The sequence below is a fragment of the Drosophila suzukii genome, chromosome 3, assembly GCF_043229965.1.
Source record: "Drosophila suzukii chromosome 3, CBGP_Dsuzu_IsoJpt1.0, whole genome shotgun sequence".
Taxonomy (NCBI): Eukaryota; Metazoa; Arthropoda; class Insecta; order Diptera; family Drosophilidae; genus Drosophila; species Drosophila suzukii.
The window spans coordinates 73,681,284-73,698,625 of NC_092082.1; the positions used below are offsets into that span (position 1 = coordinate 73,681,284).

Here is a 17,342-nt window from a genome sequence, read left to right on the forward strand (position 1 = left end):
TTTTTTACTGACACTTACGCTGAGGCTATCTCCCTTTTTTACTGACACTTACGTTGGCTTACGCTGAGGCTATCTCCCTTTTTCACTGACACTTACGCTGAGGCTGTCTCCCTTTTTCACTGACACTTACGTTCGGCCGACACTTACGTCCCGCTCCGAGAATTCCTGCTCTCTGTTTTGCTGTTTTTGTTTTGTTTTTGTTTTGGTCCGAATTTTTGCTGCTGAATTTTTGAATTGGAGAATGATTTTTTTGATGAGCCGAATTTCGAGCAATTTTCGAGCAATAAGAAGTCTCTTGGACTGATGACGAAGCACCCGGCGGAAGCGCGAATGGATGGAGGACCTGCTGGATGGACGCAAGGAGGAGCTCTTGGGACACAGGCGGAGACAGGCAGCAACTGGGACTTTTTGTCGACACATTCTCAGACACCCAGAAGGGCCTCCCGGAGATCCTACAAAGCCAGCGAAACCAGTGCTCCTGATGGCCAATAAAATTGATTGAGGACAACGGCCGACCTGAATGGGGAAATGGAAGACATATTCAGTGTACCCATGCTACAAAACACACAGCTCTTCGTGGACGCGGTGACCTTCCTTTAAAGTTCCCAGGACCAGGACACCGGAGAAGATGCTGCCATCCGTTAAAGACGAGTCCATGTCGTTTATTTCGATAGGGTATAGGGATAGGGCATAGTGCATTTCTTGATCCCGAAAATTGGGAGTCGCAGGCTTTTGCGGACTTCGAGAAGGATAATCAAGTTAAGGAAAAATTTCCCAGCAAGGGTGAATTCTGTGTGTCGATTGTTCAGCGCCATGTCTCCATTTGCAATCGATGATGGATCGGCAAGGGCAAGCCCGCCTCATTGCCTCCATTGAAAAGGAGCACGAGACAGCCCGCCGAGAATCTACACTTGCTGCGGCGGCACCATGCTTCTGCCCATCTGCGCCCGCCCATCCATTCAATCATTCCAGTCAGTTAGTTCTGCCACCTGCCCACACCGGGCCCCGGCCGCCACCCCACCAAGCAACAACAGCAACAGCAGAGATCTCCCATCCTCATGAGGGCCGGCGCAGCGATGTGGAGCAATTGATGCACAGATTCCGCGGCGATTCCTTCAGGCCATCCATGGAGTGCATGCTGGATGGGTCAGACACCGCCGCTTTCTCGCCCCCTGGTTTTGGATCGCCCACACATCGCTATCATCCTATTATCCCTTCATGCAAGAGGTTCCTCAATGCCGGAACTGGCTACCTTGCGGCGGACAGCCGGAGTCCAATGAAGCAGGTGGCATCATAAGGGTCATAATTGGATCGCACCACCAACGCCGGGATACCCAGGATTGAGGCCGCGTACCTCTTCAGGGCCTTCGAGTAAGATTCTACCCACTCATCCTACACTGGTGGAAACAAAACAATTTTAAAGTCAAGAATTAAAAATAAATAGGCCCAAAAGTTTATGTAAATTTTATAATTTGTTATTACCATTTTTGCAACTGTATGTAACATATGTAACATAGACACCGTATTAATAATATTGTTTAATGAATTACAAATTAAGAAAAACCATACTCCATACTCTATACCATAAGATTTATTTGTTTAAGGCTGAAATATTATAACAACAGATGATGAGATTTTTGTGTAAGGGGATGTTTGATTGTTTGTTGCAACCAACTAATTGCAATATTCATGTGTACGAGCGTAAAACATTATATATATTAAATATCATATTTATATATTAAATATCATATTATTTAAAAAGTACATTTCAAATACTTTGTTAAAGTCTCTACAAAATAATTCAATAAAACTGTATTTGGTTTTATTTTCTACCCCACTCATCCCAATCCTTCCGTGAAATCCAAAAACGTGTATTGTTTATTTTTTATTTATTATTTATTTATTCATTTTGTTGCTGCTGTTGCTGCTGCTGCTGCTGCGGCGGCTGATTTTGTAGGTTCAGCTGCCCCTGTATAGCCAGCAGCTGGCGCTGAATTTCTTGAAGCTGCTGGGACTCCTGGGTGGGCGCCCTTATGGCACCCAGGAGCCCAGCAACCTTCATCGGTTCGTCTACCGAAAGACGAATGAATTCCTTAAGTACGTATGTTCCGCCCACTCCGGCCGCCACGAGGATGCGGGCCATCTCGCGCTCCCGCTCGAGCACCCTCGCCATCTCCCGACGGAGGAGTGGCCGATCCACCGTGGCATCCCCCTCCGGCACCCTGTCCACCACCACCGCCGCGACGGCCCGCCGGACCTCGCGACCGGCTCTATTTGGGTGGGGAGCTGGAGCTGCAGCTGGTGGCGCCACGGGAAGTGGGGCGGCCGGTGCAGGGTGTCGGTGTCGGGCAGGTGCGTACGGTTGTTGTTGGTACCGGCGGCGTGGGTAATATCCCCTTCCACGCTGCATCTAGAAAATATGATATACAATTATACAATTAAATTAATAAAACAATAATAAACACACTCACTCTTAAACTTTTAAAAACTTAAAACTTTTAAGCGAAAAGGCGCGCCTCAGATGCTGGATTGCAATGTTGGAAAACGTTTAGTGGTGGGTAGATATCGAATATTCGAATTCGAATATCGAATAAGAATATAGGATAATCAAATTGAATATTCTTATATAAATAAATGCAAATAAATGCAATGTTATTAAGTTTAGGTACATTTTTTATTTATTATTATTTTGCTTACTTCATTTGGTCATTTGGATTTATAGATTTTAATTTATTACCATTATTTACATTTTACATAATATTGTATCGAATAATTTTACACCCACGATCGGGTTCCTCACTTCGTTTTGGCACACTGTTTTTTTATAAAAACAAGAAACGAAATGGAAAAGCCAACTTTGTAAGTTTTTTAACTAAGTTTTTAAGTTAAGTTTCGGTTCGGTCGTCGGGTCGGGAATATAAAACGTGTCTGGTTATGTGAAAGCTAAGCTTGATATGTAAATTTGTTGTGTTCCTTCCCGCATACATATTTCGGGGTTTGTTTTTTTTTATCAAATGCAGGCAAATTTGCATATCCAAGTTTATGAAAATTTTGGTGATTAAAAGTGAAAAGTGAAGTGAAAGATTATATTAGTAGTTAAGTAGTAGTAGTTAAGTGCACCCAAGGAGCGTCTTGTTTAGAATAACTAAAATTGTTATACCCGTTACTCGTACAAGATCGTACACAGTAAAAAAGGGAAAAAAAAACTGTCGGCATAAGTGATTTTTTGAAGGTGACAACTTGTGTGAAAAAACTGAGTAACGGGTATCAGATAGTCGATGGGAAATCGACTATAGCGTTTATCTCTTATTTTTTATTGTAGTTTTATTTTTAATTGTACTTTTTAGTATTTTATTATTAACTTTTATATTTTTTAACTTCTTTTTTCATAAATTGCGTTGTTGAAAACTGCGAAGGCCATAAACAAGCCTTCCGTTTTCCAGAACGATTTAAAAATATTTGGCTTGCCAATTTAAGAAAAGATAGAGATCGTTGGTCTGTATAAGGCACTTTAAGCCAGAATGTTTCTTAGGCAATAAGCTGAGGAAATGTAGTGTTCCTACTGAAGAGCTAGGGTTTGACCCTATATATCTCTCAGTTGATCACTTTGAGCAGAATAAAATTAGTAATGATGGGGTTGGGTATGGAAGGGAAATTATTTCGAAAGATTCTGATGCTGAAATAATGCGAAATGAAAGTCACGAAGCTGAAATATTGCATTATGACGAAAATGAAGCTAAAATAATGCGAAATGAAAGTCACGAAGCTGAAATATTGCATTATGACGAAAATGAAGCTGAAATAATGCAAAATGAAAGTCACGAAGCTGAAATATTGCATTATGACGAAAATGAAAATATTGAAAAGGATAATTTACAAAAAAAGGAAAATATTAGGCTAAAAAAAGAAAATTCAGCTTTAAAGAAACAGATTAAGTTCTGGAAAAATAGGTCAAGACGTCTTGGCCTAGAGAATGCTTCTTTTAAAAGAGTATTTTCCAAGAACATTGCCTGTGGAAAATAGAAAGATGAAACCGAAGAAATGCTTACGAAATGTAAAGCATTTCAAGAAGCCCTAATTCATAAAATAGCATTACTAAAATATAAAATTACTGAATTTAACAAGCAAAAATGCTCTGAAAATGAAATAAAAAATGAGTTGCCATGTGATCTAACTCCAGGCCTTAAAGGCACCAATTTTATTCGGCTGAAAAATTTAGCAAGCAGCCTAAATGAATCAGATAGGAACTGCGTATTAATATTTGGTGAATCCCCTTTAAGGACTGAAATTTCTTATCAGTCTGGGGCCGATAGAGCTGTTGGCTTTAGAGATCTCGGAGATGGTAGGTCAGACCAAGATCGGTATCCCACTCCTGGCTATCCTGCAGTTATGGCTCGTGGTTTGTGTTCAGACTTCAAGGCCGTGGTAGGCGTAGCATTTGTCGGAAGTTACATCCATTGGAGAATAAATGTTGGTTTTCTAGAAAAAGCACTCGAAGTCGGCAAAAAAGCTGAACTAAAAGTGCGTGCTATTGTCTGTGATCAAAGTAGCACCATTCAGAGCAGTTCGATTTATTCAGGTCAACGATGATCAATATCGGTTGACATCTCGAATAAATATTATTCATGATTTTGTATATCTGTTTACAAATATAGTTAGAAATTTAAAGCTTCACGACTTCCAAATTGGCACAGACATCGTGTCCTGGGATATTACTGAATAGTTTAATAAGGACGATGATATGCGTACTATTCGGTTGGCCCCGAACCTTAATAAAATGAAGCTCAATAAAAATAGGAATAAAAAATAAACAATACACGTTTTCTGGATTTTTTAGCTTAACGGGAATTACAAAATACACAATGCAAAAAGTCTGGACAAGAAGCAATACCACAACAGGGCAAATCCGCAGAATAGTTGAAGAACCTGGAGGAGATCCACTAGCGAATGCCAGTGAGCACGGAGGGACCATGGGACATCGTCCGATCACCGACGACTCTCGATTGAGGACTCTTCCTCCACCAGCTACTTGGCCAGCGTGACCGCGCCGGACCAAACGAGAAATACCAATTTGGTCTCAAAAATATACTATAAAATACTATTTCATATTTTACAAAATACCACTATAAGTACCATAACAAATAAATCGTCTGGAAATTCAAATTATAATATGTAATATGTAAAAATAATAATTGACTTATTATATATAGAAAAAACAAGGTTTTTCCCATTGCAAAAAATGTTTGATTTTAATTTCATTTTACAAGATTAATAATATTGCTTTGAATTTCTGCCGCCTAGACGCTTTACCCAAGACAAGAACCTTCAAAACACAAGCTATAGCGCCAATGAAACGGGTAAAAAATATATCGATAAGGACAGGCGGTTCAAACCGCGAAATTTTAAAATTTAGACTAAACTTACTCGAAAATTTTAATTTTATTAAAAAACCTCGAATATACAAACACTAAAAAACCACTAGTATTTAAACAATTTAAATATATTTAGAATTCTGTGAATTGACGTATGAGTTTCTTTAAACTTGCTGAGGTCGTCAAAACATTTTTGATATAGTTATGTTTAGTCATCTAGGTCGTGAGGAACTGGTGGTGTCCATCCCCCGAAGGCTCTTTCCAACTCCACGGCCACACGGAGGCACAATCGATCCTGATTCGGTCTCGCAATCACAGAAATTCCAATGGGGAGTCCGCGATCGTTTAGACCCATTGGAACATGGGTGACGGGCAGTCCCAGAACATTAAATAGCAGGGTGTAACCGACGCCCCAGAGTGATATGACTGACCACTTGTGTCTCGGAGCAGGTAAATTCAGAGTTGGAAAGAGAAGCACTCCATTTTCTCCAAGTAAATTCTGCAAAGAGAACATATTTTTTAAAATGTTACTATTCCATTCATTATAAAAACATAAATATGTTAAGATGACAAAGAATAATTTATATACTGTACCTACTGTTAAACTTGTTTAATAAGCAATAAAATCTGCTACAAAGGTCAAAGTAAATATAGCTATAGGGGATTAAGATAATGGGTGCTGTAATACGTATTATCTGCAATAATTACGTACTTACATCGTAATTATTACATATAATACATATTACATTTGAATTGCTCGCTACAGTTAGTACATATGTATGGGATTAGGCGAAGCTGACGTGCCAGGTAAATTATCACTCACCGAGAACTCCCCAATCAGACCTCGCGATTCTTTAATATAAAGATTCATCTTTGATTGTGACATGAAAGCTCCAGAGCGGCGCATTAGTTCAAAGATCAGAGCGTTGGTCGTATATCTCGAATGACCTGCAAAACTTTTTAGCATCTCCCACAAAATTTTAAGCACTTTGTTCGATCCCTCTGCTTCGCCATCCATCAATAGATAGTCCATTAAATCTTGTGCAGCTATTCCAGATAATGACATCTCCACCGAATTCTGGAGATTGGGTAAACTGGCTTTCTTCACCTCCAAGCCGAGCGTCTTCAAATGAGTGGTCGCTCTACAAATTGCCTCTTTTATATCCTTATCTACTGACGTATGCATCCATCCATTGATTCCCTCGAAGCCCAGAGCATACTGCACTTTAATCTGATTCAGTTGGAAGGGTTCGTTTAACCGCAATTTGGCTGAGTTTTCTTTGCCCGCCATAATCTGCAGTAATTCGGATAGATCACCGGCAAATCGTGTCATGGGTCCCTCCACAAGATAGTGTTCGAAGTTTGGGTCTTTGGAGTTGGGAAAGTGTCCCTTAACGGAGACTACTCCTCCACTTGGTTTGTGCCCGAAGATACCGCAATACAAGCTGGGAATGCGAATAGAACCTCCAATATCTGAGCCTATGCCGAAGAGAGAGGCTCCAGCTCCATTTAAAGCACCCTAGAATTATTTTAAAATATTAAAAATAGGTATTTTCAATAGAAATTCAGACCAATCTTACCTCTCCTCCAGAACTGCCACCAGGTGTCCTCTCGAAATCATAGGGATTCAGACATCGCCCGTTCAGTAATGTATCCGTCTCGATACTGAAGCAATATTCGGGAGTGGCTGAAACCAGGAGAGGAATGGCTCCAGCTGTCTTTAAACGCTTCACTGTTTCACCATCAGCTTTGGCCTTAATATTCTTTCTGAACAGACTGCCCACGGCAAAGGTCATGCCCTCAAGGGCGCACGATTCTTTTATGGTCACTGGAAGTCCCAGCAATGGACGCTCTTCGAATAGCTTCTCCACATCCGATGCGGATTGGCAGCTGGCTATGAGGTCATCGGTTTCGTTGGCTTCCTCCAGGGCAGCCGTAAAACGAGATTCAACCAGTGCATTTAAATGTTCATTTACAGCTTCTATACGCTCGATATATGTGCGCACCAGTTCCACAGAAGTCAACTGAAAATGGAATATAATTAAATTTGATTACGAGTCATTATAAGCGAACATTATTTGTAGATAGGTACATATGTATGTCAAATATTTTGGGCACTGGGGATGGGTTATGGCATAAAGTTTGCGATAAGAAAAAATGTCATATGAAAAAATGCAAACTTTTTCGTAAAAAAAAGAATTATTAATAAAATATATTTTTCCATTTTATGCAACAAAACATAAAAAGTTCGCATATATTTTTAATGCTTGACTTTATTTTGATGAGGATTTACTCATATACACTGATTCATTCATAGCTTTGCTAAGTTGAGATCAATTACAAAGATAAAAACAGTAAAGTTAATGGAGTAACAGCATGCAGGTAGTTCATGTTATGAAAGTTGGACTTTGGAAGTTCACCCGAATTTGATTCAAAACATTGGTTCTGTAAGATATAACCGATTGTATTTATGTACATAATTTTTACCTGCCGGGATCGAAGCCGATTGCGTAGTTCCTGAACACTGAGGATGAGCAGGCGGTTTTTAACTGGTGGTATTAGAGTCCTCTTGGATTTTGGAGGATAAACAAATGTGTCCAGAAGCGGAGAAATTATCCAGGCGAATGCCTTCACAAAGATCACTATAAGTCGTAGAAATATTTCCATTGCGCACAAGAACCGAATGAGAGGGCGTCCGGGGAGAGAATGAAAAAATATGAGACTGAACCCAGCGATCCAGTCAGCCGGTCTGCCAATTAGAGAGCGGAGAGGAGAGTCGGATCTCGATGTGAAGGTTGGTGATAAGGTGGAAGGGTCTGGAGATTCGGAGAGTTAATATACAACGTATACATTACGGAAGTGAGAGCGTGAGAGTATGTATTTCAACCTCACGATCAAAATCACACACAGGCACATTGTATAACCGATTCAACTTTGGCGGTAAGTTAAGTACCTTGATATTTTTAAACGTGACACATATTTTTATAGGAGTTGTAACCTGAAAAAGTTTCAATTTATCGCGTCTGCAAATAGAATAGTTTAAAAAAGCCAGCCAGTCCTATTTATGGAAATCTCTCTGCAGCTTAAATTTTAGTATTTAGTATATTTTATATATAACTATAATGAGAATAGTTTTATACTTCTAACTTGACATTGTACAAATCTGGTCCACAAAATTACAAGCCTTTTTTTATTGCAATACGCGTATTTTTCGGATTTAACATTTCCGGACTTCAATTAGCTATTTTCCTCGGCACCTTCGAAGTTCCCATCAGTTGAGGATGATTCTAGAACATCGATGCCCGAGTCAAATCCTGATTAACTGGTTGTACCGATGATAAAAGTTCGTAAAAATGTAATCCGTAAAGGTTACTTGCGTTAGAGCTGCGAAACCCGTAACCCGCGAAACACGTAGATATTTCCAGGACCACGTGGTCTTCTTACAACTATTCGATATACGCCTTGGTCCGTCTGAAGGGGTTACCAATAATTAAAGGAATGTCTGCCAGGGATATTAAGCACTTACACGAATTTCCACACAGTTTCGGTGATGAGAGTTGACCTGCCACTTAAATTCAATTGTGGATTCGCATCACAAATTAAGTATCTTATTACTTACAGAACCGTTACGATTAGTTCCCAATCTATTGCCCATTTTAAAGAAACCTAAACGACAAATTATGAAATTTTTTAATTTTTGGAAGTGTCAAGGAAGGCGATCATATCGATTTTACAGTGACCAGTTGGTTTAAACATCGCTTGAGGGTCAAGAAACCATGATGATTTTTAACTCATTGTCATCAGATTATTGGGGCTTTTCATAATAGTTCATAAAATTTGTTTCAAATTTTCCACAATCGTTTATTAAAATAAAAACAGCAAGTGTAATAATTTTAAAAACATTACCATTAAGTTTTTCAAAAATAAGTTAAGTCTATTGCAATCCCTATAAGGAGATTCTACAATAAATAAAATTTGATGGCCATATATTAAATGACTTCACTTTTATCTATACAACGCTACAAGAACTTTAAACAAAATTTAACCTTTAACCTTAACTGGATAGACAAGCAGGGATCATCACTTGGTGTCCGTGGCATGTGGGACCGGTGGCACCCATCCGTGGAAGACGGCCTCCAGCTCGGCGGCGACCTTTAGGCAGAGTTTGTCCTGATATTGGGCGGCCACCACCTGCAACCCAATTGGCATCCCCCTTTGGTTAGTCCCCATGGGCACATGGGTGGCGGGCAGACCAAGGACGTTGAAGAGCAGCATATTATCGATCCCCGTGACATTCAACAGTGATGTGTGGAAGCAGAGGGCGCTGGTGTGGAAGGTGGGCAGGATGAGGACTCCTCGAGTGCCAAGTAGTTGCTGTAAGGGATTTAAGATGGTCAGTAAAGCTATATAGAATAAGTAACCTGCTAACTTACATTCAAATGACTTTTGATCTTCTGGACATCTGCCCGATACTCCTCCATGTTGCCAGAAGCCATTAGGCCATTGAAACGCTTCAACACCTCCAGAACCATCGCCTCTTTGGTGAAGATCGAGTGACCTATAATGCTATTGAAGAGCTCCACCATCAGCAAACGCATCGAGGGATCCCTATCTGCACGCTGGGTGACAATACTGGGCAGTCCCTTCAAGTCCACCAGAGAAACCAGGGCAACCTCCAGAGAGTTGCTGAGGAATTTAAGATCCAACTATTGGAAGAGTCAGAATATTCCAGGAACTATTACTAATTCTTTCTTTTATTATAAGACTATTCATACCTTCTTGGCCTGAACTCCGCCGCTTTCCAAGCACTTGACGGCCTTGGTAATGGCCAGCTTAATATCAAAGTCCACCGCGGGATGGGTAAGGGAGTTAAATCCCGAGTACCCAAAGGCATAGTATACCTGAGATATATAGATATACCACTACTCTTTTTATAATTATTAAAGAACCCGACCTTCATGTCCTTCAGTGCCACTGGTTCTGACATTTTCAGCTTATGCTTGTTATCGCCCGCCATGATTTCCAATAGTAAAGGCAAATCCCGGGCGAATCTTGTAATGGGACCAATCTGCAGCATCTTGGGGAACTTCTTGTCCGTCAGTGAGTAGGGGAAGTGTCCCCTGACCGATGTAAGTCCACCAGTGGGCTTGTGTCCGAAAACACCGCAGAACAAGGCAGGCAGGCGAATGGAACCGCTGATGTCGGAACCCACTCCAAAAGTAGTGGCTCCACACCCATTCAAGGATCCTTCGCCCCCCGAAGATCCGGCGGAAGTGCGTTTAAGATCGTAGGGGTTTAGACAACGACCCTGGATATTGTTGCTCGTCTCGAAACTCATGCAAAACTCGGGGTTGGCAGATACCAGAAGGGGTATACCACCGGCTGCTCGAACTAGTTCCACCACATCACCATCCTGGGCAGCTTTCATATTTTTCCGAGCCAGACTGCCCACGGCAAAGGATAATCCTGAAAAACAGGTTGGTAATAGTATTTTATTGAATATCCCTGTGCCTTCATGGTTTTTAATTCTAGAGAGCTCACCCTTAAGACCGCACGATTCCTTGACTGTAAAGGGTATGCCCAGAATGGGATACTTGGTGTACAGGGCCACCCGATCGAACTCTGAGCTCGCCTTCGCGATGAACTGATCCGCCAATCTGGCATCCTGTAGAGCAGCCTCAAATCGATCCTCGACGACGGCATTCAGAGAGGGATTGACCTCCTGGACTCGTGCTATATATGCACTTACCAACTCCACCGAGGTGATCTGGAAACGAACCCCAAAATGTATGTATGACTTGCAAATGCTCCACACGAATGACGTAATTGGACTTGGAGACTCACCTCACCGCGTCGCAATTGGGTGACCAGTTCAATCACGGACTTCTTCAGCAGGGGATTACGAATGCCCGGATATTTGGGCCTCTGACGTGGCAGTACCAAATCCAACATCTTGTTCACCAGCATGCCAAAGGCATTCAGCACAAAGGCCAACAATCGTAGGATGATCTCCATTTCGAGCAGGCGGTGGGTCAACAAAAGGTGCTTCTATTCAAATCGGCGGACTTCGATCGGAACTCAGGGAAGGTGGGTTAGCTGTAGCTGAATCGCCTCTGAAGTGGAACTGGAAGTGGGGACTGGCACTGCACCTGGAACACCACCGAGCTCTTCGACTGCGGATCGTGGACTACGCGTGGCGATCGGCACTCATACGTATTTTCCCTTGTTTTAAATTTGAATTTAATTTCGAAGTTAGCTGTGTCAGGCATTCTCAAGCATTATAAAAACTTGGGTTGTTCTGATATTCAAAAAATGCTTGTAAAAAAGCTTTTCAAAACACCTTTTTCCTAAATAAGTTTTATAGAAAACTTTTGAAAAAGCCCTAAAAAAGTATATATAACCTTTTAAGATACCAACAATATGTATATACCAAAAATATATTAAGTTTAAGTGAACTCAGTCTGTATGGCTCCAGAAATACAATCATAAAGATTATAATCATCCCTTTGTCATGAAAAATGCCATTATTCATTCATGTATTTATTTAGTAATAATTTTAGTTATTGTTACACTTATCACTTACGTGCTAAAAGGAAACGTTCAACAAAGGCAAAAACTCGTTTAGCACATTATTAACTGGAAAACGAATCGAATCGGTTAATGAAACGGTTAACAAATAACAAAGTACTTCAACCGAGGACAGAGAGTATCAGAATGAGAGTGAACTCAGTTAGGCAACTTGGCAAAGGCGCTAAGGAGACGTCTATATATCCGTTATAAGTATAGTTGCTGGCTTGCGCAAAAATTGACATCTATGTAGCTATATGTATGTATCTTTTGTATGCTCTACACTCATGAATATTCACACAAAACTGTTGAACTTGTCTGGCATATATCCATAGACGATTATGTGGGTATGTTTGCTGGGTTTTTTTGTATTTTTAAAATCGTATATCTGCTGCAGGATTTAAATCGAAATGCTTAACCCCACGACGGCAACCATTCGTCGAAACAGTTGAACACAGTTTATATTTTTGCAATACGCTAATTTCTATTACCTACCAAAATAACTGCCAAAGTAAAAAAGTCTAAAAATTTTCTAAAGCAAAATTAGGTACTTTTTGATAGTGTTCGACGAAGTGTCACCGTCCAAAGGGTTTCCAGATCCATCTCCCTCAAAGGGTGTTTCTTTGGTTTCATATCGGCTATCCCATTCATATGTCTGCTTTTGATTGATATATTCTGGGGAACAAGAAAATGCGCTCTTCTCTATTTAGGGATATGTTTGAGTGTTACGATTTGTGGGGTTCCTAGTCTCGGTAAGTGTGTTGTATATTCTTATGCTTACTTTATATGGTATATTATTAACTATCATATTATATATTTTGCATGGTTATCATAGATTGGTTATTAACATTAAAATATTTATTGTCTAAAACATTTCTCCCCACTTAGTGCCACTCTCTAGACCTAGATGTATCCCAAACCTGCATGTTTTTTTCCCCCCCAAGCGATTCTAACTACTGCACACACCTTTGGCTACTTACAGATAACTCTTCCTCAACCACCGATTAAATTTTGAATTTAATAAGTGCTCGGTTCTAATATTTTGCTGGTGGCCGAGATCCCAGGGATATTCCATTTAGCGGAGCACTTTGATGGGTTATATAGTATAGAAAACTTATGGGCCTAAGGAGGTTTCGGGTATTTGGGTATTGGGGTGGACCAGGCTCTCGGGGCTCACAAGTGCCTGGTCCTCTGCGCAAGTGCAATGCCAAATGGAAATCTACCAGGGATTTAGCTCCGTCACCAACTAAACAACTAAAACAATCCTAGATCCCAAACCATCTTAGGTCATGTGCAGATCCCCCTTGAGGATGCGCGTGAAGGTCTTCTTGAACTGCTGGTTGGCCAGGGCGTAGCAAAAGGGATTCATGGGGCTGTTGGCGTAGCACAGGAAGTACGAGAACATGTAGAGGTGCTCATTGATGCAGGGCGGATGCCGGCAGAATCCCTCGACCAGGGCCAGCACATGGTAGGGTGTCCAGCAGGCGACGAAGCAGCCCAAAATAAATGATATCGTGCGGAACGCTTTGCGGGCACGATTCTCCGACTTGGACTTCTGGCGACCACCCACTCCAAGGATCAGGGGTAGAGCCTTCTTGCTCTTGAAGTGCTTGCCTATCGAGTGGATGAAGGCCCTCTTGCTGGAGTTTCGACTGGCGGCCAAACCCTTCTCCTCCCTGGCAGCATCCTCCTCCTGCGGCTCCGTTTTGGTGGCTCCACATCCTCCTCCTCCTCCGCCGCCACCCGTACTGCTGGTGGTGCCCGAGGTGGAGGCCATCTTATTGGTATTACTATCCGAGGTTTCCCGCTCTTCGATCCGCTCCAGAATCTGTGGCGGCGGTGGTGGTGGAGTAGCTGCCGCCGACTGGGGCGTTGAAGTCTTGACCTTGGGGGAGAGTGGCATCGGTATCGGTGGCATCGGGGAGTAGAGTATGGCATCTTTGCTGCTCGTCTCCATGGGACTGGAGGCCCGCCGATGGGGACAGTCGGCCGTCAGCTTCCCGGGCACATCCAGCAGGCAGATGGCCTCGATGCAGCTCTCCCGCCGGACCTTGGCAAAGTCCTCGATGCCTGTGTACGAGACGAGAAGACGTTTTTCAATGGCCACCGCCTCCTCGGAACTCTGACTTTGACTGCGATTCTGGTTCTGATTCTGGTTGTGATTCGGATTCAGGTTTAGGCTCAGGCTCAGGCTTTGGCTTTGGCTTTTGGGACTCTGGTTTTGGCTGGGGGACTGACTTCGGTTCGGTTTTGGTGGATTTCGGCGTGCGGGCGGTGGTGGAGGCAGGACTGGTAGAGTTGGCTTCCCCGGGACACTGTCATTGAGGGAGGTCGTCGTGGCCAGCATGGCAGAGCTCTCGTCCATGTACCGCAGCTCCGAGTTGGTCATCAGGTCATAGGTCAAAGCTAGATCGCTGTTACCCGAACTATTGCCAAAGGGACGATCCGAATAGTCCTCGGACAGCGGGGTGGGGCACTGAAAGGCGTCGGGAGGTGGCAATATGGTCTGCACCAGACCCTGATGCACTTCATCACTGGGCACCTCGATGGGTGCCAGATCCACGGGGGACAGGGGATCACCGCTGGCGTTGAGCAATGAAGGGGGAGCGGACAGGTCGACCAAACGATCATGCTCGGCTATCTGGGACAGGGTGGAGCAGGAGGTGCGTTTGGGCCTGTCCAGCGGTGGGTTCGACTGGTGGCTCTGGTATTGGTGGTGTGGATTCTGCTGGTTCTGGTGGTGCAGGGAGCGCACCTCTTCCTTGCTCTGCGCCCGCTGCAACGGACTCTGGTTTTGGTGGTGCTGTTGGTGGTGGTGGTACTGGTGCATGGCCTCGATGGACTTGGAGTTGGTGGTGCTCTTCTGCAAGTTACCTTTGCCCCGCGTGGCCAGCAGGGCGGCCTGTGCCCCAAAGACCAGGCCAATCGAGGACCGCTTCCTCATGTTGTTCAGCTTCTGTTGGGTGATCAGCTGCTGGGCCTGGTTGACGGAGGATTCCTCATCGGAATCGAAGGCCGGACTGCTAGATCGTTCGCTCTTCTCCGCTTCCACCGCCGCCTCTCGTTTCTTGGTCTCCTCCTGGATCTTGGCGGCCGAAGCTCTCCTCTGCTCCGGCGTCATCTTCTCCACCTCCTCGGTGGCTGCGGCCAGGGGATTCGCCTGGCCCGAACCACTTAACCGCTTGATCACAGTGGTGCAGGCACTATCCAAATCGGTCTGATCTCCTCCCAGTTCCACTTTCGTCTTCAGGATCTTCTCCTCTATAACTCCAATGCCGGCTGCATGACCTGCCATTCCGGACATGGCCCCTGCACTCAGGGCCACCATGGATTGCATTTTCCGCTGCTTGGCCTCACTGCGTTTTTGCATATCATAGGCTGTCTTATAGATCCCGGCATATAAAACGAAGAGCACGATCAGCGTGGTCCAGTAGTAACCAATGATCAGGGCTGTATTGAAGATGGGATCCTTGAGGAACTGAACGGCACACTGACCGGGAAGAAGGTCCCGCTTGCCGGTGAAGTGCTCCCAACCAAAGATCGAGATGAAGAAGAGCAGGGCGGGTATGATCCAAGTGATCGTCACCATGTAGATCACCCGCGTTCGCGTTCTCCAACTCCTGTATTTGGCAGCGATTTTCACCGAACAGTAGCGATCTATGGTGATCAATAGCACCGTGTACTGGGACACCAGACAGACCGTATAATCCACGGAGAGCCACAGATCGCAAAGCATCGGACCCAGATCCCAGTAGCCCTTCAGAACATATATCGTATAGAAGGGCATCGAAACAGTTCCTGAAATAATAAACGAAGATGTTGGTATAAGGGATATTGCATCACTAGGGTAGGAATACAAAAATCACTAGGGTCTTTAAATCACTTTTAAAAGTGTCTAAAAGTATGCAACGATTAAAGGATAGTCGTCTTTATATATGAATTCATTGTATCCGAACTTTAAATTATATTGTTGCATACTTTTAGGTACCTTGAAAAAGATTTAAAAGTTACCTAGTGCCTATTTAAAGTACTTCCAAAATATTTAAAATAAACCTTACCTATCAGCATATCCGTTGCTGCCAGCGAGGCGATGAAGTAGTTGCTCGGCTGCCTGATATTCCTGTCCACAATAAAAGCTAAAAGCACCAGGATATTACCGCCCACGGTCAGAATGATGCAGATGGCCAGGCAAATGGCAATCAGTATCGTCTGCCAAAGGGCAAATGGTGGTAGAACGGGTCCAAGGATCTCCGAGTCGGAATTGGATCCCGACATGGTGCTACCGCCATCCAAGGACTGATTTCTCACGCCCAGCAAAAGGTTGGTATTGTTGACATCGAAGTTCCGATACCATTGCAGCTGATCATTTACCGACCAGGAACTGAAGTCACTACTCTCGCCATAGATCTTCGCCGCCTCCAAAAGTCGCTTGCACTCTGTGTGGGTCAGGGCTCGTTTAAAGATGACGCTGCACAGCTTATCTCGCTCCTTTCTAAGGCTCCTAAAGATGGAAAATATATAATAAAACCTTTTAATAAGTCAGAAAATAAATATACATATTTTCTTAACAATAGAGTAAGTCTTCCTTTATTTTCTAAAAAGACGTTGTGACAAAGTTTTCTGCATTATACAGGTATTACTACTTTCAATAGGCGCCTTTATTCTATTAAGCCACCATTCTATTACTCACCAGTCGGTGATCCACTTGTTCTTGATGGTATAGATGGAGTCGCTGGAGTTGCCATTGAGGCCAGACAGCTCCTCCTCGCCTCCGCCCGCGGACTTGTTAAGCGACCGCATCTCTACCGCTCCGCCCTCTGCCCGCTCGTCCCGCTCCCCGTTCCTCCCCGCTCCCTGGTCTCCCCGACCTCTGCGGTCTTTATGGTAATTTCAAGTTGTTCCTCCTTAATGTGCTGTTGTCGACGGTTGTCCCGGAATGCTTACATTGCCTCCACGGAATGCCAGGACTTGTCTCCGGTCAGGTGCAGCATCTGCAAGAGGCAACAAAAGCAGTTCTTAGTCGTGGTCGGCACTTGGGGAAAATATTAGATTGTATTAAGGTATATTAAAGTTTAATAGATTTCTTATTAAAGCTAGTTTTTATGAGACATGAGTTATTGAAAATGGATATATATGTATATAATTACCTATACTAAAAAATTATCTTTATATATTTTATAGATATTTCGAAATATGATATATTTTTATGAATTAAGTTTAAGTGAAACACAAACTTTATAGATAACGCCTTAAGTTAGCTAATAAGAATATTTTCTCTTATGATATTTTTTTATTTGTACTCCTATTTCTATTCAAAAGTTTATGAAAGTGTTTAGTTGTTATTAAATTTATAGGTCTTGTATACTTTAATAGTATTTTGTATTTTCTTTCTGTGTGGTCTTC

General features: G+C 42.9%; 3 protein-coding genes across 3 annotated transcripts in view; all 3 read right to left on the reverse strand.

Moving 5' to 3' along the window:
- Positions 1-5,420: 5,420 nt before the first annotated feature.
- On the reverse strand, positions 5,421-8,085 carry LOC108006246 (fatty-acid amide hydrolase 2-A). The gene is made up of 4 exons (XM_065866061.2): positions 7,860-8,085; positions 6,953-7,396; positions 6,196-6,891; positions 5,421-5,871 (listed from the first exon to the last, which is right to left on the reverse strand). Exons 1-4 carry the CDS (start codon positions 8,037-8,039, stop codon positions 5,581-5,583), a joined length of 1,611 nt encoding a protein of 536 aa, XP_065722133.2. The 5' UTR covers positions 8,040-8,085; the 3' UTR covers positions 5,421-5,580.
- Positions 8,086-9,208: 1,123 nt separating this feature from the next.
- LOC108014382 (fatty-acid amide hydrolase 2-A) lies at positions 9,209-11,574 on the reverse strand. Its single transcript, XM_017080484.4, has 6 exons — positions 11,217-11,574; positions 10,914-11,139; positions 10,327-10,838; positions 10,148-10,273; positions 9,806-10,078; positions 9,209-9,746 (listed from the first exon to the last, which is right to left on the reverse strand). The coding sequence occupies exons 1-6, from the start codon at positions 11,385-11,387 to the stop codon at positions 9,453-9,455; spliced, it is 1,602 nt and encodes a 533-aa protein (XP_016935973.4). The 5' UTR covers positions 11,388-11,574; the 3' UTR covers positions 9,209-9,452.
- A 322-nt stretch (positions 11,575-11,896) lies between these two features.
- Positions 11,897-17,342, reverse strand: part of mAChR-B (muscarinic acetylcholine receptor) — a 31,035-nt gene continuing 25,589 nt past the window's right edge. The window contains exons 2-4 of the mRNA XM_036817295.3: positions 16,630-16,930; positions 15,998-16,440; positions 11,897-15,737 (exon numbers count right to left, since the gene is read on the reverse strand). Of these exons, the coding sequence (XP_036673190.3) occupies positions 13,222-15,737; positions 15,998-16,440; positions 16,630-16,739 (3,069 nt within the window). The 5' untranslated portion in view covers positions 16,740-16,930 and the 3' untranslated portion in view covers positions 11,897-13,221. The remainder of the gene's footprint in view (positions 15,738-15,997; positions 16,441-16,629; positions 16,931-17,342) is intronic.